General features: G+C 30.1%; 2 protein-coding genes across 2 annotated transcripts in view; one reads left to right on the top strand and one right to left on the bottom strand.

The window, feature by feature from the left end:
- Window positions 1-10,781: 10,781 nt before the first annotated feature.
- Window positions 10,782-16,160, bottom strand: LOC126897961 (uncharacterized). The gene has a single exon (XM_050671909.1). It carries the CDS (start codon window positions 15,552-15,554, stop codon window positions 10,782-10,784), a length of 4,773 nt encoding a protein of 1,590 aa, XP_050527866.1. The 5' UTR covers window positions 15,555-16,160.
- A 1,256-nt stretch (window positions 16,161-17,416) lies between these two features.
- LOC126900016 (uncharacterized) overlaps window positions 17,417-24,086 on the top strand; it is a 9,957-nt gene continuing 3,287 nt past the window's right edge. The window contains exons 1-4 of the mRNA XM_050675363.1: window positions 17,417-17,437; window positions 17,881-17,985; window positions 18,303-18,510; window positions 22,547-22,745. Coding sequence (XP_050531320.1) covers window positions 17,886-17,985; window positions 18,303-18,510; window positions 22,547-22,745 — 507 coding nt within the window. The 5' untranslated portion in view covers window positions 17,417-17,437; window positions 17,881-17,885. The remainder of the gene's footprint in view (window positions 17,438-17,880; window positions 17,986-18,302; window positions 18,511-22,546; window positions 22,746-24,086) is intronic.

Genomic DNA, 24,086 nt, shown 5'->3' with positions numbered 1-24,086 from the left:
AAAATTTAACAATAAATAAATAAATTTCAAATATAAAATGGGTATACGTATGATTTGTGTTTGTGTGGCCACTTCCCAAAATTCGCCCTCTTCACTTATAACATAAATATTGCAATCTCCTCCACCCACTTATAAAAGAAACTGTTATAGTTATAAGATAGTGTGATAAGTGTTTATTAGTGAAGCTATTTTGATAACAAATAATATATATTCTTTAGCGCCGCCTTTATCACATCATTTTACTCATAGGATGGTGTGATAAGTGTTTATCAATGAGGTTATTTTGATAACAGATAATATGTATTATATCGTGTCTCCCTTATATTTATTATGATTTAATGTATGACACTACTGTTATTTGAGAATATGAACCTCCTCATTTTTTTACATTTAAGCGCCTAAAAAGTAGCACCTTCTCCTCCCACCAAGACTTTTTAGTTAATACTTAAATGTATATGGTGTATATAAATTAACATATAATATACATTTTGTGTTATTTCTATTCGAACTCTGAACTGAAAAATGTATTGTTAGTGAAGTTATTACAGTTGAACGGTCAAACAGTTATAGAAAACATCATCGATAATATTTCGAAGTCAGTTGATAAAAAGTAAGTATTTTCAAGTTTATTTCTTTACAAGATAAATGTGATTTATTTTTTAAATGTATTAATATATTTTAGATGAACGTAATTAATAAAGAATGGATGAATGACATGAAAATTAAACACAGAAAGAATGTATCTAATCTTAAAGTAGAAGTTCAATATTTTAGGTTTGTACGTGATGAAATCAAAATATTTTAATGAAACACCAGCGGCTGAAGTGAAGCTTGACGACAAACCATCATTTCAAATTTATTTGCCTGCGAGGTTTTCATTAACTTGAGAAGATCTGGCAAAAGGAGTCGATAAAGATCTTAAGATTGTATCTAATGGATGAAAATACCAAAGTTCGAGTTATAAAATAATGTTTATATGAATTAATTGTAGTATCACATTTTAATACATGTAATAAATAATACATATACTTAATTAAAATGTATCACCAAATCAGTGTTCCCACGTGGATAAAGTGAATAAAAATATAATACCCTTACACAAAATTCAACACTAAAATCATTCCATAAAACGCACACGTAATAGATACTATCACATTGACCAACTAAATAAGACAAAAAATATTTCAAGAATCTCACAAGATATCAGCTAAATCAGTTTTGCCGGCTATAAAAAGGCCATTTCTCCCCAAAAGATACTTTCCGCTCTCCTCTCTGCTCTTTCTCGGTGACGACGACGCCTTATACTGCGACAAGGGTTACAATTACGCGACTCTGCTCGTCTCTGTGGAATTCTCGGTCAGTACACACATATGGAGTCTGAGTAACATATACTTCACTCTAAGTTACAATTCTATATCAAATCTATACAATTTTTATATTCCATTTCTAATCGCTGGGACTTAGAAGAAATATAATACATCTTATTTTTGGGCGAACACCTTTCGTGATAAAAATTGTAAGCCAAACTAATATATATCAGCCTCACTTTACAAGAACCCAATGAGTTGGTCCACCCTGGGCCGAGGCAAAGCCGGAGCACCAGGGATTTTGTACCTTATCCTATGGGGAAAGGTTATGAAGACTAGTAATAATTTAAGATAACAATGATTAGATTTTATTAAATATTATGATTTAATTTTGTAATTATCATAACAAAATACAATTTCTTGAAAAATTAAAACATTCTACTAAAGAATATCTATATATATAATCATAAAATAATAGAAAGAAAAATCTATATATATATTAAATACCAAATTTTATGTTAAACACAAAATGTAAAAAAAAAGAAAACGCTATGAACAATTAACTTAAGGTCAAGGATTCCCAAGGAACTATAGGATTAGTAGTATGTATAAAATAATAAGTATGCCACAAGTATATTCCAAAATGATTCAGTCAATAATATTTTTTTTGCCCCATAAATTATTTATTTTACTTAAACTTTAGCATTTGCCACATATAACTGTAAAACAGTAAATTGTGTTTCATTGCACTAATCTAAAATTAAATGTCTACAGACATCCAGGCATCAGAACGGCCTCTGGATTTTCTATGTAATGCAACGATACATGATTCGTATATAGTGCTCACCTAGACACTATTTAAGTGTTCATTATCAGACAAATTTGCTGAGATACCAAATTCTGGATAAATAACTTTTGGCATAATGTTAAATAATTTATTTAAGAATGTACTAACAGGATAAAAGAAAAACAGAATAAAATAGTAGGGTAACCTGGGCATGACAGATCCAACACATGGGTCAGGGTAAAATGGACATGTCACCAACGTCAATGGGTATTCCCTACATAAATGTAGGGGACCCATTGAGATGTTCACCATGTCCACCCTGACCACACCCGAGGACCTGTCAGGTCACGAAAGAATAATCAAAGAAACGGGAAAAACTTGACCATAATTAAAATTTATATAGTCAGTAACTAATATAAGAAGAAAAAAAAAACATACCGTGTGGTCAGTTAACCAAAAAAAAAAAAGTTACCCTTTTAGAGTAATAAAAATAACTATTTATCAACACATGTTTCAAACCAGTCCCCTACAATTCATTAACTACGCCCACGGCAGGGTTTCTATCACAATTAACCAATCACAAATAATTATCCAACACTTTAGGAATTTCAATAGAGATCGCTGGCTTACTTCATCCGACGTATAAAAAGCCATTTTTTCTCGTAAAAAGGGACAATTTTGGACGATGTCTATGACTACGACGAGGACTGCTCTCTCCTCTCTCGTAGCTCTGCTTTCGTTCTCTCAATAATCTCTTACATGGAATCTGCGTCAATATAAGTAAAAATTTTGACCCTGTGACTTAGTTTTTTATATATATATATCATCCTAAGTGGTGAACATTGTCTTAGATGATTTATTAATATTTTACACTGGAACAAGTTTTTATTTATTTTTATTATCACCTAATATTTTCACGACAAAAAAATATAATCTCTATTCTTTATATAGAGGTTTTAAATATTATTGTGCCCTTCATTTCTGGACAGCCTTAAATGTGCCGAAAAGAGTGAAGAAGTTTAATTTTATTTATACAGGCATAATAGCCTTATACATTATTGTATATTCATAATAAAGCTTATTGTGCCCTATATTTATGAACAGCCTTAAATGTGCCGAACTAAATGAAGGAGCATAATTTGTGAATAGAATTAATTAGTTTTAGTAGTAGTACTTTATACCTGTGTACCCGCCAGCCCTAAGGGACTATGCCAATTACCTTTCGGTTACGTATAGGCAGTTGAGGTACAGAGTAGTACTAAACTTATAAAAAGAGTATTTTTGAAGTGCGCTATATCCGTCGACAATCCAGTTCTAGAGCTAGTTTTCCGGGTAGAGTTCATCATAAAATATATAGTCCGTAAGATAGGAAACTACATCTTGGAAATATCCTCTGCGTGTGTACCCACCAGCCATAAAGGACTATACCAATTACCTTTCGGTAACGTGTAGGCAGTTGCCGTAAAGGATAGTAAAAGGTGTATTGAAATAATATTTAAAATATATTAACGAGGTAACTGTGTCCGCGCCAGCCAAGGCTTTACGCTGAGAAACGCTGCGCCACCACAGTTTGTTAATTATATTTTGAATATAGATAGACGTATTCTTATAATTATATTTTGATTAGTTCAGAGTACATTTTAAGAATATCGATATCGACTATAGGGAATTCATCGAAAATATTATTAGTAAAAAAACATAGTATAACATAAAAGGATTTTAAAGAAAATAAAAAAAGGTGGCAAAATTATAATATACGCAGGTAACATTGTAGAGAACCCCTTTTTTCTAAATCTAATATACACAAAGAGACTAATTAAACGAAATAAACGCAAGACAGTATAAACGACTGTTGACACTGTGGGAAGAAATCACCATAAAACCAACTCAGTCAAATACTAAAGGAATTAAAGGTAAGTGCGAATATTTATTTGCATGCCTCACTTCTAAAAAAATCACGTAATAAACAAAAATAGGAATGAATGAGGTAGGGATATTTTATTATTTAATAAATAAATATAGTTCGACCCCGAGATACCACTTCATCTTTACCCCCCTTTCATTCTATTTATTTTATTTTATTTGTTTATTACATAAGAACCCTGACAATTTTTGGTAAAAATGACCGACTTTTTAATATTTGCAACTGATTAATTACATTATTCTAAATTATTTTAAATTAAAACTTGATTAATGTAATATATGAAAACATTCCAGTGACTTAACGCTATTCAGTAATTGTCATCTTAAGTTAAATATGTAATTTTTGTTAAATATAACTAATTTTTTTAAAAGTTGTTTCAAATATGTATCGAAGAATTTTACGGCAGTGATCCTAATTACTGTAAAATAAAAATTAATACTAATTTAAAATATGATCTAATTCCACTATGCGTATTTATATTTAATATATAATATCTAAATTAAAAAATTGGTCGTATTTATTTTTTTTCCAGATTATGACAGTAAGTTAATAATTTATTATTTACTTCATCTATGTATTTGTAGTATTGGTAACTTAAATTTTATTTGTATCCTATAATTTCAAGTCAAAGATAAAAATATTTAATATTATTAAGCTTTGTATTCTACAGCCCTATTATTACAGTACCTGAACGTATTGGCAATTTTTAGTACAGGAAATCAAATCAATTCAGACTCTGGATTTACCAATTTGTGGTTCCAGTTCAATAATAATCAAGAGACCATTAAAAATTAATTTTTCCGTCCTTTCGGAATTAATAGTTAATTATAAACAGAAAATTTAATAATCATTTATGGGGAACCTGCGTTATTATAAGCAATTAATAAAAGTGACGCGTAAAAATGATTTAAACACTTTCTCTTATAATTTAAAGTTTATTAAAAAAAAATAAATAGATTACACTGTTATACCTTTATCGGTGAACATTAACTGTATGTGCAAAATTTGACAACACGTCGCTATATTACATTCGATTTACAAATAAAGACACAAAAAAAAAACGGTACATGTCGACTGGAATTTTATCTTAGTAAAATACATTAGTTTTGAAATAAAGATAATACAATTCATTAACAAATAGTAATTTATGAGACACGACAATATTTCAATTATAGTAAATAACAAATAACAGAAACATAATTCGAAAATTAATATAATATTTTCAATAAATAAGACTTAACATAAATAAATTGATGATTAATTGCAATTAATTTATGGTATAAATATAACAATAAATAATTATTACACAGGTGAAAAAAGAGTATCCAAGATAAATTTCATATATACAAATAGTTTTAAAATTGTATATAATTATTTCTCACTGCAATCTTCTATGATAATGTCAATTTATCGTTAACAATTGATCGTAAAACCAATTCATTATTTTATATTAATATATTCGAATTAATTTGTATCAAATTAAAACAAACATTTTTTGTTTTATAACTGTAGAATTTTGTTTTGGAAGTTCATTTCCAAAAATATATTGCTCGATTTTCAATCTATTTATGCTCTCCTTTTTTTCAACATTTAAATAAAGAACCAATTAGGTGGAAGATTACTGCTTATCAATGAGGTAAAAAAATATGCAACCTTAATCGAGTTGCTAAACCATGGATTACTCTCGAAAATCAGTTCTTTATATTCACCGAAAACTGGGAACTTTCGTTTTAACGTTCTATTAAATTTCCTTATCCAAGCAATATTTTTTCTTGAGAAAAAATTTTTTGTTTGTTTCTACACAAATTTTGGTTACACATGAAAAAACAACTTTTAATAACTGCATCAAAAAATTATGGTTTAATAGCATTTATTGTATTTGATACGATCACATTTGCATGTGCCCATATCTCTGTCTCCCATAACATCATTGTATCGTTATATATATGTCTATTAGATATAAGATATCTTATATAGGGATATCTTATATATAAAATATCCCTATCGACAGTTGACCTTTTACCATCTTCGCGATCACTACTTTTGTCTGATAATTAACTTAACTTTGCTACCTCCTATATTGTGTGTGTGTGTCGCCGTCAGTTCCCTGTTGGGTTATATCATCTCTAGGTGTCCAGCAGGTTGTATTATCTATTTAATATTTCAATTGCTTAATAAATATTTATTTATATCGTTGTTAACCTAAAATGTTATATATATATATATTGTAGTGCGACCCTTGGTAGTTCCTCTAAGGGAATATAAATTAAATAGGAAACTTCAGTACTTAAGGTAGCTATAGCCTAGCCAGCTATCCCCCGTTGGTCCCTTAGAATACTGTCGACGGACATTTAGGCTCTACCCCTAAATAGCGACGTAACAGATTAAAAAGTGTCATTTTTAAGATTTTATATGTTATACGTTTCAAAATAACAATAAATTTAGAATTTTAGAAATAGTATGAAACATGTATAATTTACAAATTCAAATATAGCTTTTTACTACCAATATTTCACTCAGTAGTATTTTTTTCTTTTATTAGATAAAGACTCATTTAAATCATATATATGCATAATTTTTTGTGAAACTTTTTAAAACTATAAAAAACACCAAAAAACTTCAATTTTCTGAATGAACCATTTTAGGACGGACGGGATGTCTGATTCCTATGTACAATAAGTATATAAAATAAAAATGTAAACAAATATATTTGTACAGCTTTTATCATTAATATTATACGTGTAATTATGTTTACTATTCAATGGTTATTTTATTTTTATTCTATAAATACGATAATTGTTAGTATATTTAGATTTTGATTATATCAAATTATGTACGATAAGACAATAACGGTGGGAAAAATTCAGGATACATTTTCATGATGACTAATGGAATAGTAGCATGGTGTTCACAAAGGCAAAAATCGGTAGCACTCTCAACTACTGAGGCTGAACACATGGCAATGAGTCAAGCAGTCCAGGTATCAACTTGGTTGACGCTACTAAAAAGTGATATTCTGAAAACACACTGTTTTGTACGCGGACAATCAAAGTGCCATAAAATTGGTGAGGAATCCAGAATTCCAAAAACAAACTAAACATATAAATGTTTGTTATCATTATATTAACAAATAATATCTATTGCCAAATTGGCAATAATTCAAATTATTATAAAAACCCAAAAGGCCTGACTATCTTAGTCAGTCGACTCCAGTGCCTTATGTCATTCATCAGTCTCAGTACTTGGTTGTCGCTGTCCGGCTTACTACTTAAAGTAAAGTCTTTGTTTTTTTTTGTCCTTTTTAAACCTATCTACTCTTCCACAACATTTCAGAGTATTTGTGTCTTGCACTTCGTCTGCACCTCATACCTAGGTGTTACCCTTATTCCCTTCCTATAACAACAGCCTTTCGACATCCACAGCTAACCCGGAGTGTTAAACGAACACGGTGACTGCTGTACGACAACACGCACGTAAATACCTAGACAACAGGCACCACATCCTCATCTTCATCTTCGTACACATTACATTTACACTTCCCTCTTATTGTGTTACGACAAGTTCTTCATATACAGGGTGGCCCACCACTCACTGACAACTTAAATAACTTTTGATCCAGTTAATATTTTTAGCTGATTTTTTTTTTAAATATTAGTTAGACGTTAGGTCTATAGCTATATCTCAATAATTAATTTTTTTACATTTTATTAAAAATATTAATTATTTTTAAATTTTAAATAAAAAGTAAAAAAAAAATCTAAGATAGCTATTTTGTAGAGTAGAATTTAAGAAAAATTTTAGTAAAAAAATATCTTATTAATATTCAGTAGTAAATATTCTGTAGCGTTTTGAAGTTTGTGAAAATTTGAATTTTCATGTACTATTTTACGGTATTAAACATTGAAATACGTATTGAGAAAAGGACAGAAGAAAACGCTATCTTTTCATGATTACTGTGTATACATATGATGATAGTGTGTATACATTACAAACTTGGCATAAATACCATGATAAGAAATTAGATAAGGCAATTATTACTTATCACTCTCATTCAAAAGTATATTGAAAAGATAGCGTTTTCTTCTGTCCTTTTCTCAATACGTATTTCAATGTTTAATACCGTAAAATAGTACATGAAAATTCAAATTTTCACAAACTTCAAAACGCTACAGAATATTTACTACTGAATATTAATAAGATATTTTTTTACTAAAATTTTTCTTAAATTCTACTCTACAAAATAGCTATCTTAGATTTTTTTTTTACTTTTTATTTAAAATTTAAAAATAATTTATATTTTTATTAAAATGTAAAAAAATTAATTATTGAGATATAGCTATAAACCTAAAGTATAACTATTATTTAAAAAAAAAAATCAGCTAAAAATATTAACTGGATCAAAAGTTATTTAAGTTGTCAGTGAGTGGTGGGCCACCCTATATATCGGGATTATTACATTTTGATAAAAATTTTTGTGTTCTATATTTTATTGGTTTTTTTTTTATATTATGTCTATCTCTAAGTGTCATTTTTATTTTACATGAGTCTGATCAGTTGATTGATTAAGTTCATCCACATTTTGTTTTCTTTCAACATTAATGTTATATTCTTCACTTTCAACCACCGTTTCTGAATTTATTTCTTTATCTTCTTTTCTAATTTTAATCTCTATTTCCGAAGATTCTTATTATTATCCCCGTGGGATAATGTTAGGGAAACTTAATTTAATTAAAAAGAAATTACAATTCGAAAAATAAATTATTACGTCAGATTTATACATATTTTTGAACAAATAGATTGCAAATGATCATTAAAAGACACATCAATTTAAATAACTTTTTTTAAATATTTTATTTCTAATAGCAAATATAGGAAAAGTATATAAAAGTATATTTAATCAACTGGTTGTACTAAAGCATGTGCAATTTTATAAATTTACTTAATGCCTGAAATATTCTTTATGATTTTAAGATTTGACTTTTAGTGTTCTTAAAATATTTTTGGTTCTCAAGTTGTAAGTATATTTTTTTAATGGATAAACTAATTAGCACTTATTTAGTAGTAAATAAAAAATATTCGTAGAATATATCAGCAGGTATTTGTTAAAAAAAGTACATTAAAATCAGAGCTGTTACGTATAAAATATTTTGTTTTATAATTATATTTGAAACACGACTTAAACATGCAATTAAAAACATTGAGTTTAAAAACAGAACAAACAAAATTATGTTTTTTATTATCACGTTTTAAATAAAAAAAATTGATTAAAAATTTAAAACATTAGGAAACTAAAAGCGTGTGGGGAAATATTTATGATAATAATTGAAGCAATGACATGGAAAAGGACCCAGGTGCAAAAAATAATTTTTTGTTTTTTCTTAAACAATGTAGTAAATTCATGTTTAAATAATCTTGTGAAAAATTAAGCCAAATTTCTGTAACGAATAAAAATAATACTGAAAATGATAGAGAGTCGTCTTAAGTCTTTGTGGTATAGATAAACAACGGTTATTTCATTCTCTTGTAAAATTTGTTTTTGTGACCTTTTCCATGTCATCACTTTAACTTTTGCATTATATAACCATAATAATTATTATTTGGACGGAGTAGACAGATTAATCTGACACTTATCACGGCATCTGTACATTGGCGGTTTTTAAAGTAGATTGTATTAATCGTCTAGTCAAAAACACGAGAATCTCGAATAGAGTGGACCCACCTGCACTAATCGGAGGAGTGAGTAAATTTAGATAAAAATTTAATTAATAAATTAAAAGATTTTATTTTTAATATTATTATCTATGAAAGAAAAACATGATTTTGTAGTAGCCATAACAAATTTGTATTAAAAATTTTGTTAATACCAGGATGAGAAATGATATCTCGATTACCTGATGATTAATAAGAAAGGTTCTTTGTATTTAAATTTATATAGAAAGAAGACTGTGATTGTTGGTTTACATAAAAATTAGTTTATACAAAACAATAAACAATTTCGTACAAAATGACAAATTTTATAATCAATCCATCCGTGTGGTATAACAATAATCAAAATAACAATAATGAATATAATATATGCTAATAATTTACATAAATGTAACAGTAATTGACAAACTCACCAATCAAAATTTTGTATACAATTATTATACACCAATGTTCATAGGCAAATACTTAAATCTAATGATTTGCAATTGAACGTATTAAACATAATCCGTGCAATTTAAATAAAATAATAGAAAACGTCATCCGTGTGACTTACAAAACTAGAAAAATGTCATCCATGTGACTTACAACAAAAAATTCAACCACTGAAAAAACACAAAGAAAAAAGAACACGAACAAATGATACTAACACTTATTAAAAACACATGTCGATCGGCCATGATAACCGGCCGACGACGACCAGCGACCGGAAGAGGAAGGGAGGACGAGTGGACCGAACTGATTAGCGCGCTATCTTGTATTTTTAAACAGCGCGTACATCTCGCCTCCCTTGAAGCATTGTGCTTCAATACACTTAAGAATCGGGCAATGGGCATATCTTGACAGCAGGTCGTTTTAGCTGGTTACCATTGGCTAGTCTTACCGTAACCACTCGAACTATCTTGTCCCTTCCCGGATGCACAGCTTCTATTCTTACCATAGGCCATTTTAATGGGGGTGCATTATCTTCCTTTAAAATTGCTAAGGATCCAATAGGAATAGGTTTTTCATCCTTCAACCACTTATTCTTCACCTGTAACGAAGACAAATATTCCATTCTCTATCTACGCCAAAAGTCTTGCATTGNCATTCTCCATCTACGCCAAAAGTCTTGCATTGTTTTTTGCATCAATGCCCATTTTCGTAATCGATTTGCTGGTATATCCAAAAGATCCGGTTCTGGTATCACCTGAGCAGGTCCACCGATTAAAAAATGACTAGGTGTTAGAACCTTAAAATCGCACGGATCTGAAGATAACGGTGTTAAGGGTCTTGAGTTCAAGCACGCTTCAACTTGAGCAAGTACGGTACACAACTCTTCAAAATTAAAACTCGAGCCCAAAATAGTGCGTACCAAATGATACTTACAAGACTTGACGGCCGCTTCCCAAACTCCTCCAAAATGCGGCGCTGATGGTGGTATAAAAATCCATTGTATACCTTCATCAAGCAGTTCATCATATACAGTTCTTCCGGACCTTTGTTTTGCATAATATTTGATTATTTCCCGTTTAGTTCCCACGAAATTAGTGGCATTATCAGACCAGATATGAGATGGCAAACCTCGTCGTGAAATGAAACGTCGTAAACAAGCCATGAAGGCATCGGCACTCAAATCGCTGACGGGCTCGAGATGTACAGCTTTAGTAGATAGACAAACAAACACACTAACATAAGTCTTAATTAATGTGCTCTTACGTATTCCAACCTTAATCATAATAGGACCGGCGAAATCAATTCCAGTGTGCGTAAACGGCCGATTTGCGGACACTCGCGCAGCTGGTAACTGTCCCATTAATGGTTGCATTGGAATGGGCTTCGCTCGAAAACATTTTATACATTTGTTAACGGTTATGCGTGCTAGGTCTCTGCCTCTTAATGGCCAAAAATGTGCACGAATATTTGCTAGTAAACCTTGAGGACCGATATGTAGGAACTTCTTATGGTAGGCTTCGAATATCATTTGAGTCACTCGATGATTGCGTGGTAGCAACGCTGGATGTTTCTGGTTCAAATCTAATTCAGAATGTTTCAAACGACCTCCAACTCGCAATATCCCTTTGTCGAGGAACGGCGATAAATTTTTTAACGGTCCCTTAGTTACGAAATTACCCTTGCTTAATTCTTGTATCTCTGCTGAAAAAGCCTGTTGCTGAACAAATTTAATCCAGATATCACGTGAGTCATTAAGCTCAATAACACTAAGAGGACCTGTTCCTGGTTGAGGTGATGTAGGTTTCGTTCTACGACGGACCCAGGCAATAAACCGCTTCCATATGGCAGTCATGCGCAACAACTTGTGCCAGGTCGAAAAATATTGAAGTAACCTATTATCTACGGGAGCAGTCGTTGTGAGAGTAAACTTAACAGGCCGTCGTTCATTTGACACTTCTTTAGAAACCGTGTATGATTCGTATGTGATTGGCCAATCTTCTTCGACGCCTCTAAGAAAAATAGGACCATTCCACCATAGGTCCGACGACAACAACGCGTCTACATTTATTCCACGCGAAAGGGGATCTGCGGGGTTACAATCGGTAGGAACGTGTCTCCACCTTACATTGCCGATCGCATCTAAAATTTGAGTAACACGATTAGCCACGTACGTCTTCCATTGGGCGGGACTACCCTGAATCCAAGCTAAGACCACCGTTGAATCACACCAACAATACACGTCCTTTGAATTAAAATTGCTCAATTTGACGATTCGATTCATTAACTCAGCTAATAACAGTGCGCCGGAAAGTTCCAATCGTGGTATAGTTAAAGTTTTGGTAGGCGCAACCCGGGATTTGGCACATAATAATCGAACTGTCCATGAATTTAGCCCGATTTGCTGACGTAAGTAAATGCAAGCACCATAAGCACTTTGGGACGCATCACAAAAGCCATGTAGTTCCATTGTGCCTTGACCATCCGTTTTAACCGCACGAGGTATCCTTAACTGGTGCAGTCCTTCTAACTCTTGAATATAAGTAGCCCACCTGACTTGCAACTCTTCGGGCAGAACATCGTCCCAATTCAAATTGATCTGCCACAATTCTTGCAGAAACACCTTTCCTCGGATTAAGACGGGACCTAAAAAGCCAAGTGGGTCAAATACGCTATTTAGTGTTGATAGCAAATCTCTTTTGGTTTTAACGCTTCTTGCTGTTCTTTCCTTACTCAAGAACTTCAATTCATCAGTTATGGGACACCAAATAAGCCCTAGAGAACTCACTGTCATATCCGTGCTAAGTTCTAAAGAATAATGCTTTTCCGTAGAAGCACACGCGAAATGCTCGCGTAATTCCTCAGCATTTGAACACCATTTACGCAGTTGCATACCACCATTTTCTAATATTTTAGAAACCTCCTGATACATGGTCTTTATATCTTCCATGCTGTCAGCACCGCTAAGGTAATCATCCATGTAAAAGTCTTGTAGTATTGATAAGCTTGCCTTAGGATAATCAGCAGCGCTGCCCAGTGCTAACTCCTTAAGAACTCTAGTGGCTAAAAACGAAGCGGGAACCGTCCCATAGGTTACAGTATTAAGTACATAATGTTGTAAAGGCTTGTCAGGTGCATCGCGCCATAATATTCTTTGAAAATGTCGATCATTCTCATGGACGAGGACTTGACGGTACATCTTGGCGACATCTGCAGTAACCACGTACAAATAGTAACGGAAACGCAGCACTATATCGAAAAGCTCTTGTTGCACGACAGGACCGGTCATCAGAATATCATTCAGAGAATAATCAGTAGTGGTTTTCATAGAAGCATCGAAGACAACTCGCAACTTGGTGGTGCTACTTGAATCTTTATACACCGCATGGTGGGGTATATAATAATAAGTACCGGGTGTTGCAACGGTATCATCTATTTTTGACATGTGACCCATCTCTTCATATTCCTTGAGAAAATTTTTATACTCCCTTGCCAATTCTGAATTATTACACATTTTTTTTTCGAGTGTCAGGAATCGTTTGAGAGCCATATTCATTGAACCCCCAAGCACTGATGGTTCTTTTCGAAACGGTAGTCGAACGACAAAACGCCCATCCGCTAATCGACTATGAGTGTCTTGAAAATATCTCTCAAACGCTAACTCCTCCTCATGTTTCGTCTGCCTGATTAATGGTTCTGAATTCATCCACGCAGTGGTTGTTCCTAGTGCACAGACGGTGGATACCTCGACAACGCTATGATCATCATTCTTTGACAAAGGGCCCGAAATTACCCAACCAAGAGCCGTATCGTACAACCAAGGCAAACCTCCTGGCATCACCAACGGCTGTGAACGAATTAGCTCATAGTATATCTCAGCGCCCAATAATAAATCTACTTCTGACGATATGTTGAACTCAGGATCTGCCAACGCATTTCGTACATTGTCGGGTAGACTCCATCCACTAACGTTGAAGGACCGTGACGGCAACGAGACCGTTATAGCTGGCAATATGTGACAACCAATAGTTTTACTGAATGAAGAGTGAACAGCGAAGAAAGATAAATTTGTCCATTGAGATGACTTTGTGTTAACCCCATTAATTCCACAAATTGGTAACATGGCATTTTTAACGTCCAAGTTTAAGCGCCTGGCCATTTTTTGTGTTAATATGTTGATTTGTGATCCGTTGTCCAATATGGCGCGACATGGAAACCTTTTACCGCGACTGTTCTGCACCATAACAACTGCGGTGGCTAATAAGACTTGGGTACTTGTACATGCATTGTGAACCGCGACAGAACTACCAGGTTCAGTCATTGAACTCGTAGAACTAGTTTGTGGTTGCTCTGATGGCACTAACCCACTGGTAGGTGCTTCATCTGCTCTATTGGGAGTGGAAGTAGCATTCCTAGACTGGTACGGTAATCCATGCAACATAGAATTATGTTTCTTACCAGAATGCCGACATAATTGCGATTTGCAGTCTCTTGTACCGTGACCCGAAAGGAGACAGTTAAAGCATAAGTGCTTCTGCTTTACTTCGCCATATCTGTTAGTTAAAGACATAGATTTAAATTTAGGGCAGTGGTAAATCATATGAGTTTGTGAACAGATGGGACAAATTTTAACTCTTTTTTGTACCGATAACACAGTCGAACCACGGTTACTTACCTTTGACTTGTTTACTTGACGACCTTGACCTACTTGTCCTTCAAACGACTCTAAGGAACTAGCACGTGTCTCTAAAAAATCATAAAGCATTTTAAATGTCACGTCGTCATTGGCCTTATACGACAAATCCCATTTTTCTAGTGTAGCAAGATCCAATTTACTTCGTACAATCCCCACTAATAGATCATCCCAATGCTCAACCGGTCGTTTTAAAGAACAAAGAGCTTCCACATGCTTATCAAACGTCGATAAAAAGTTACGCAAATCCTTTGAAGCTGAACTTGCCAAATTTTTCATTTCTAACAACGATCGAACATGGGTGTCTATTAAAAATCGCTTGCGCTCATAGCGATCCTTGAGAAGAGCTAAGGCCCGACTATACGACGAATCGCCAACATCTAATCCATCGATTAAGTCTAACGGCGTTCCTTGTAAACAAGATCTTAAAAAATACAATTTATCCACCTCATCGAGACTAGCAGCATCATTCACTCGTTTCATGAAACAATTATAAAACCTTGGCCATTTTATATAGTCTCCGTCAAACTTCTCTAACGGTAACGATGGTAAATGTGTAACCGACTTCATGCTCAGATTTTTAGCGAGCAAGGACTCTAACCTTGACCACGAGACATGCGAAGACGACTCTTGTGCATGGACATAGTTGTCAGGCGATGAAACCGCTGGCGTTAGCGTAGGTATTAATCTTGATAATCGACCCACCATATCATGATACTTAGATTCAAAATCTTCGCGCTGCTGAGCATGATGATCATCGTCATGATCAATGTCAATTTCCTCAACCTTTTGTTGAACATCTTCAAATTGATTTAAAATAGCAGGGAGAGTATTTAAACGAGACGCGGCTTCTGCATAAGAGGCTGGAGATGGAATAAAACGGTCGATAAAAGTTGCTACTCGAGTTAATGAACATTTTATAATAGCGCGCCTACGCACTAACCCTGCGATCAAGTCAGCATTACACACTCGGGTTCATTATCATAGGCATCGTCCGACATTCTGAAAAATAGCCTTTGAATATTTTACCGCGCTATCCAAAATTTGCTAATAATTTATAATGACAAAACGAAACGTTCAAATAAATAATTAATCTAACAATATCACAACACTTACTACAAATTTTTCCAAATGATTTTTTCACAGAATTTCAAAGTAATAACAATTGATAAAAATCACCAACAGTACTGATACATTAAATAAAGGTAAAAAACTTAATAAATAAGTGTGGGTGAGTGGATCTTATAAATATAATATTTTTAATTTAATACATTTTCTTTTTTTTTTTTCAATTTAGTACTCTAATTATAAAAATTTTTAATTTTCACTGAATATATATTATATATATTTTTTATGTTATTTTTTGTTATTTTATTATTTACTTTTTTTTTTTTTATTTAACACCACACACTTTACAACAATAATGTACTAAGTACTTATGTAACAATTGAAAATATATCAATAATTATAATATTTTTTCTGAAACTAATTGTTGAACAAATAATTAAACAAACAAGACTCAAGTATAAAAAGTAAAACTACAAATAATATTTTAACAAGATAAAAAAAAAAACAAAAGGCTATTTAGGCTGAAAATTATAACTTCAACGTTGTTTTTCTTTTTTATACATACATATCACAGCAGCCCGTCAATTACGTTTTATCACAGTTGCTTAACAATTTGATTTAGAAAAAAAGTAAAAAATCAACTAATTAAAATGGACTGTATAATAAATCAGGCCCGATTGGACCAAATGTTAATACCAGGATGAGAAATGATATCTCGATTACCTGATGATTAATAAGAAAGGTTCTTTGTATTTAAATTTATATAGAAAGAAGACTGTGATTGTTGGTTTACATAAAAATTAGTTTATACAAAACAATAAACAATTTCGTACAAAATGACAAATTTTATAATCAATCCATCCGTGTGGTATAACAATAATCAAAATAACAATAATGAATATAATATATGCTAATAATTTACATAAATGTAACAGTAATTGCCAAACTCACCAATCAAAATTTTGTATACAATTATTATACACCAATGTTCATAGGCAAATACTTAAATCTAATGATTTGCAATTGAACGTATTAAACATAATCCGTGCAATTTAAATAAAATAATAGAAAACGTCATCCGTGTGACTTACAAAACTGGAAAAATGTCATCCGTGTGACTTACAACAAAAAATTCAACCACTGAAAAAACACAAAGAAAAAAGAACACGAACAAATGATACTAACACTTATTAAAAACACATGTCGATCGGCCATGATAACCGGCCGACGACGACCAGTGACCGGGAGAGGAAGGGAGGACGAGTGGACCGAACTGATTAGCGCGCTATCTTGTATTTTTAAACAGCGCGTACAAATTCACTAAAATTATTTCTTAAATGATGAATGAAAATTATTACTTGCAGTTATAAATAATTATATATATTGGGCTCAAATGTAAACTCTAAATACACAAATAGCTGACACATTATATAGTAATTTACATAATATCACAAACGTATATTAACAATTTAAATTCGATTTATATAAAATAAAAAACCACAAAAGGAACAGTCATCGGATTGGTAAATTTTTATTCTGTTGATGTTTTTCTTATATGCACTCGATATAAGCTATTTATTATTACTTTTTTTTCTATGCATAAAACGAATTGATAAATAACGTGTCCATTTAACTTGTTACTCAGTTTCTGTTAAGTGATGTGATATTAATATAGGACATTGCTATTAATTCGAGTTATCGTATTATTTATTCGTCATTACTAAATTATAGTAATTCTATACATTTCTGATCAAGTTATTAGAAAGTTTCTTATATATTTTCAAATCGTGGTATCAATATAAGCTCTTTCTCCATATAAATTTCAGTAATAAGACTAAAGTCTTAACTATTATAATGATTAAATACATACCACAATACATAAATATAATACTAATATTAAGTAATTTAATTAAATATTTCTGATATAATAATCCTATTTTTATTTTTTACCTATATTATTTTTTAGAAACAATGCCACAACATTATTTAACATTAGGTCTCTTCTTTTACACATTTTTGTTTATATGTGAAATACGTCCAGTTTGTAAAGCTTCATGTGCTTCTAAACAAGGTAATTAAAACATTTAAATATAAGAATCGAAGTCATGTAATAAATTAATATATTTGTATATAGTAATAATTTATACATAGACCAAAATAAACAAAAATATATTGAACTGATTATATAAATGTAACTTGCTAAATTATTTACTATCCAAGAATAAAAATTAAAATAAAGAAACACAATTGGAAATTATTTGCTAATTTTTACAAGTATTCATTAAATTTTTTCATTTATACTAAATTAATTTTATTTATAAAAAATGTGAAATAAATTGTTATGAAAATTTCAAAACAAGTAAAAATCAAATGTTATATTTTATATAGATGAAGAATTTTCATTTTGGTTGAACAATTGCCCAGAACCACAGTGGCATGCTGACCATCCATTGCCCATACCTAAATGGGGTATCTCAAAGCCAGTCTTTACAGTTTACTCCTTAGAAGAATATGAAGAACTAGTTAAAAAAATCCAAATGGAATTACAATTATTGTTAAAATCGAAAAAATATGACTCAGTAACAAATTTTATTCGGTAACTTACACTTTACAATACATTTTTAATAGAGAGTGATCCGCTATTTCTCACTTATTATCATCAAAAATACAAGAGTTTTAACATTTTTTTATAAATTAATTATGGATATTTGATGAGCTTTTTCATAAGAAAATTATATTGTTATCGCCATTCCTTATGCTTAAAACTGGTATGAACTTCAGATTTTGAAATGACAAAAGTAGCAAACAAACAACGGATAAATGAAAATAAGAGCGGGTAGGAAAATAGGTACACTTGATTATGTATGTACAAAGACAAATATATATTTACTGTTCTGAAAATAAAATTCTTAAAAAATAAAAGGGAAGAGGGAGAGGTAACTTACATACTAGAAAATATTAATAATATGAAACCAAACGATAGCATAGTGAGTTCGCGGCATAGTATGAACGTGGAATAGTTGGATCAAGTATAATGATATCTGACAGTGATTAAAATCATTATAAAAAAAAACGCTTCGATGCAAATCTTTAGATAGTGTTTAATTTTAAAAAATTGGTGAATTATTCCAAAAGCTACATAATCTGCTAGTTCCTTATTAATATCCTGATTAAGATAAAGTATGTCGAATTAAAAAGGGATTATTAAAAAATATTATTTCTCATTAAAAAATTATTTTAATCCATACGCTTTTCAATAAGTTATATCATTATAAAGTTAAAAATGTAAAAAATAAAATCGAGAATTTTCACACAATAATAGTATTCAGTAGATTTTTTCACCGTGAAGACAAAATAAAGTCCGAATTTTTTTTTTTTTCATAATAAAGTATATTACATCAGATTTAATTTAAGATATATATAAAAGTGTCAGACATTCCGGAACAGTTTCAAAATTTAAGTTGAAAAAGTTGTCATTTTAAATCCACTCTTGTGGTCAGGTAAAGGGTCAAATTTACAAAAAAAATATATCAAATAATAGTTAAAAACATCAAGCATATATAAAAAAAAAAATAATATAGATTTGATCATTTTTGAAAAAGTTATGGCAGTTTTAATTAAAAAAATTGAAAAAATTTCGAAAATTAGAGATTTTTAAATTAGTAATTTTTTTGGAGGTTTCCCCCATTTACGGGGAACGAGGGAATTTTTTTTAATTTTTTAGGGTAATGTCTTTGACTAGATACGATTTATGATCTTTTGACGTATCATTGAAAGAAATCGGTTGGGTGAGAGCTGAGAAAAAGTGGTAACAGACACATAAAAAAAAAAAAAAAAAACACATCTTAGTAAAACCAATACGTTCTCAGCTTCGCATCGAAGCTAAAAATGAGTATTTACATAAAAGAGATAATTAAAACAATAAAAAAATTGTTTTCAAATTATTACTGATATTCATTTTAACATGTCAAAAATAATCAGAACAAAATATTATTTTTAACCTATTTTTTTGGTTCTTTAAATTTGTTTTCCTGAAAGTTTATACTAAAAAAATAATTATTTATTACTATAACTTTTAGCTCATCTTCCAAGTTTAAAAATGACATCATAAAATAGAAAATTTTATGAGAATTAAAAAAATGTTATTGTTAAGATTAATATGCAGTCAGTAAATTTTATGATAAATTTTTATTCATATATTATAATTATAAATCATAAAACTACTAATTAGGAATAATGAAGGAAATAGGAGTTAATTTGGTTTTTAGAAAAACCACTAATTTCTTAAAATGAATACTATCTACAGATTTGCATTAAAGCGTTTGTTATGATAGTGATTTTAATCACTGTCAAATATACTTTTATACTGTACCTAACTATGCAACGTCCTCATTGTGCCGCGACCCACTGTGCTGGGTTTTTTTTTATTTCATTAATATTATTTAAAATTCCATTAAAAGTAAAATACTGCTACCCTTTATTTACTCAGTACTTGATTAGTACATATATTTACTACCCGGTAAATCTCTAGTATTAAGTGAGTAATCCATGCATATATATTTTTCTTTATTTTAAACAATTGCGTACTGACGTACTGATTTTTTACACATGGTTTTCTTTAAAATATAATTGAGTGTTTCTGTTGTCGCTGATTCAGATTATACTTATAATAATTCTAATTTAAAAGTTTTTAAACTTATATTTTAAACTATAAAAAAAAGTAACTTAGTAACTTTAATCTAACTTAAGTTACTACTTTCAACTACTAGTTAACTAAGTTAGAAATTTAGAAATTGTCAGAAACTATAGTGAGCCAAAAGTAAGATTTTAATAATGGGATGTTAGAGTGAAATAAAATTGGGTTTGTTTATTAATTAATTTGGATTTTTGAGCACTTGAATAAATTTAATTATCTTACTTTCGGTTACTATAATTCAGTTTGTTTAATTTTATTGGGGTCGTGGAGTCTGAGGGTTTAGAGGATGACAATACAATCAGTTAAAGGGTTATGACGAGTATTGAAATTTAATATGTTTATTAAACTTATAATAATTGGTAAATCATTTGAATAGTCTTACGTTTCAAGGGCACAGGCTTAGGTCGGTAAACTATGAAACACAATAAGAAAATGTGTAGGTACGATCTTAGGTCAAGCACTTCGAACGAATTTAATAATTCTTCTGAATAAACTAGCTAATATGTTTAAATGAAAAAAGATAAATTAATTATTATTGTTTTGTCATTCTCTTCTCGGATTAAATAATTCTAAATTATCGGAATGACAATGTATCACCTACTTTATAATATTTTCTTCAGAGTTGAATGAACAAGACTGATAAGTTTTCTTTTGAATTTTTTTGAGACTGGTGGTCAATTGCTACATTTGAGTCTTGACTTGAAAAGTGGAATGAAGGAGAGTTGAATAAAACCTTTTACAGCTTTTTATATGAAATCTATGATCTATATATATCATTAAAATGTAAAATTTGACTACAATTTAAGTAGGGATAATATGTTACATTGGTTATGGTACATTTGATTATATTCTTAGGGATACTGTTACTTAATACATTATCTTTGTAAGTTAATTTAATGTGTTTACATTTATGGTACGAATATTAATTTTAAACTGAATAAGTATATACATTGTATTAATTACATCAGCGATTATGCTATAATATCAATTTGAGATGATTGTTTTATTTTGTAATACACATTGCGAATAATATTAGAGCGATGAACGATATCACAACAAAATTAACTTATATTATAACATATTTAGTTTTTATTTTAAAGTTATTTAACTTACACTAATTTGAAAAGTGATTAACGTTCCATCTTTTATTGTTGATTAGGTATTAGGTATAGTGTAATTTTAGAATAATTAAATTTTTCTAAATTTATTTACTACTGGCTAGGGTTAAAATATTCAACTTGCATATAATAATGGACATTTAAATAGTTTAATATTCAAACTGATTAGATTGTTTAAAAACTATATAAATAAACGTGATAATAAATATAAAAATCTAATCTTACCAAGATAACTGTCATAATATCATAGACGTTAACAAATTATATTTTTTGATTATAACAGTTATAAATGAACTATTTGTATCATATCAAATATCTTGTTATAGTATTTAAAAACTATGCGCAAAATCGTCTTTTATAAATAAGTTTACCAAGCTTACCTTCTTTATTTTGACTACATCCGTTGTCACAGAATATCTTTAGCTCTTAGTGTTACATAAAATTATGTGTCCGTGTTGGAAGAACTATTGCGTTTTTTCTTCAAATATCGTTAATTTCAAAGTAGCGTATCTCGTTTAAATTTCATAAAATTAAATTTTTTCTGCTAAACATTTTTTCTTTATGATTGAATGTATAAAATAAGAATATATAAAAATAATATGGAGTTGCCATTTAAAAATCTGAAATTGAAACAAGCTTTAAGCATAAGGTATGGTGGTAGAAGTTTAATTTTTCTTTTGATACAGCTCATCAAAGATCCTTAGTGATTAAAAAAAAAATTGTTTATAACACTTGTATTTTTTGAGATATTACGTGAGATATAGTTAGCAGATCACTCTGTAATGTAACATATTAGGTATATTTATCTAATTTTTTAGGTTTTATAATTACTATAAAAGTGAAACGGATCAGTCATTTGAACAATTTTTCAGAGGATATGAACCAAAATTAAACAAAGAAGCAAATAATTGTGTTGGACTTTCATTATTGTTAATTGGGAAATTAGCACAACTTGATGAATTTTTTCCCGAAATTTCTAAATGTTTATACATAGTGTCATGCGATAGATTTTTGAATGTATGTTATTTTCTTTTTGGAACAACATGTTTTCAATAAACAACTTTTTATTCATCTAATAAAGAATTAGGTCAGACTATTTAGAGTAAACAATAGGTCTAGATTATGGTTCAAGCAAGCATATAACACTACTCTGCTCAGAGAACTAAAAATACTGTATTTAGATATTTTTCCATTATTTTAGATTCGATGCGAAGCTGAGAAGGTATTAATTTTACTATGATGTTTTTTTTTTTTTTTTGTGTCTTTTACCACTTTTTCTCAGCTCTCACCGAACAGATTTCTTTCAACAATACGTCAAAAGATTAAAAATTGTATCTAATTGAAGACATTACCCTCAAAAATTGAAAAAATTTCCTTTGTTCCCCGTAAATGGGGAAATCTCCAAAAAAATTACAAATTTAAAAATCGCTATTTTTCGAAATTTTTTCAATTTTTTTAATTAAAACTGCCATAACTTTTTCAAAAATGATCAAATCTATATTTATTTTTTTTTTATATATGCTTAATGTCTTAACCTATCATTTGATATATTTTTTTATAAATTTGACCCTAGACCTGTCCACAGGAGGGGTTTTTAAATGGCAACTTTTTCACAAAAAATTAACTTTTTCAACTTAACTTTTAAAGTGTTCCGGAAAGTTTGACACTTTTATATATATCTTAAATTAAAGCTAATGTAATATACTTTATTATGCAAAAAAAAAAATTCGCACTTTATTTTGTCTTCACGGTGAAAAAAGCTACTGAATACTATTATTGTGTGAAAATTCTCGATTTTATTTTTTACATTTTTAACTTTTAATGATATAAAGTTAAAAATGTATATATCATTACAATTTTTTCATGAAAAGTAGTAATTATATACATCTTTCATTTGACATACTTTTTTTTTAAACTGGACCATTTCCCTTAATACAGGGGGGGTTCAAAACATAAAAATGCATATAGAAAGTAGAACTTTTTCAACTTAATTTTTGAAAGTGTTCCGGAAGGTTTGACACTTTTATATATATCTTAAGTTAAAGGTAATGTAGTATACATTAATAAAAAAAAAAAACGGTAGCACAGTGGGGTCGCGGCATAGTGGAGACATTGCATAGTAGGGTCCAGTATAGATTTAATCTGACAGTGATTAAAATCACTATTATAAGAAACGCTTCGATGCAAATCTGTAGATAGTGTTTAATTTTAAAAAATTGATGGATAATTGCAAAAGCAACATCAACTTCTATTAAAATAAAATACAAAACCCATAATTATCATACAAAAATAGTATATTTTTCAATATGGTAGCCATTTGCGTATAGAAGATAGATCGTCGGGACAAATTTTTTTTTT

The sequence above is a fragment of the Daktulosphaira vitifoliae genome, unplaced genomic scaffold, assembly GCF_025091365.1.
Source record: "Daktulosphaira vitifoliae isolate Bord-2020 unplaced genomic scaffold, ASM2509136v1 Scaffold_2, whole genome shotgun sequence".
In the NCBI taxonomy this organism is placed as follows: Eukaryota; Metazoa; Arthropoda; class Insecta; order Hemiptera; family Phylloxeridae; genus Daktulosphaira; species Daktulosphaira vitifoliae.
This window is presented reverse-complemented; position numbering and strand designations above follow the sequence as displayed.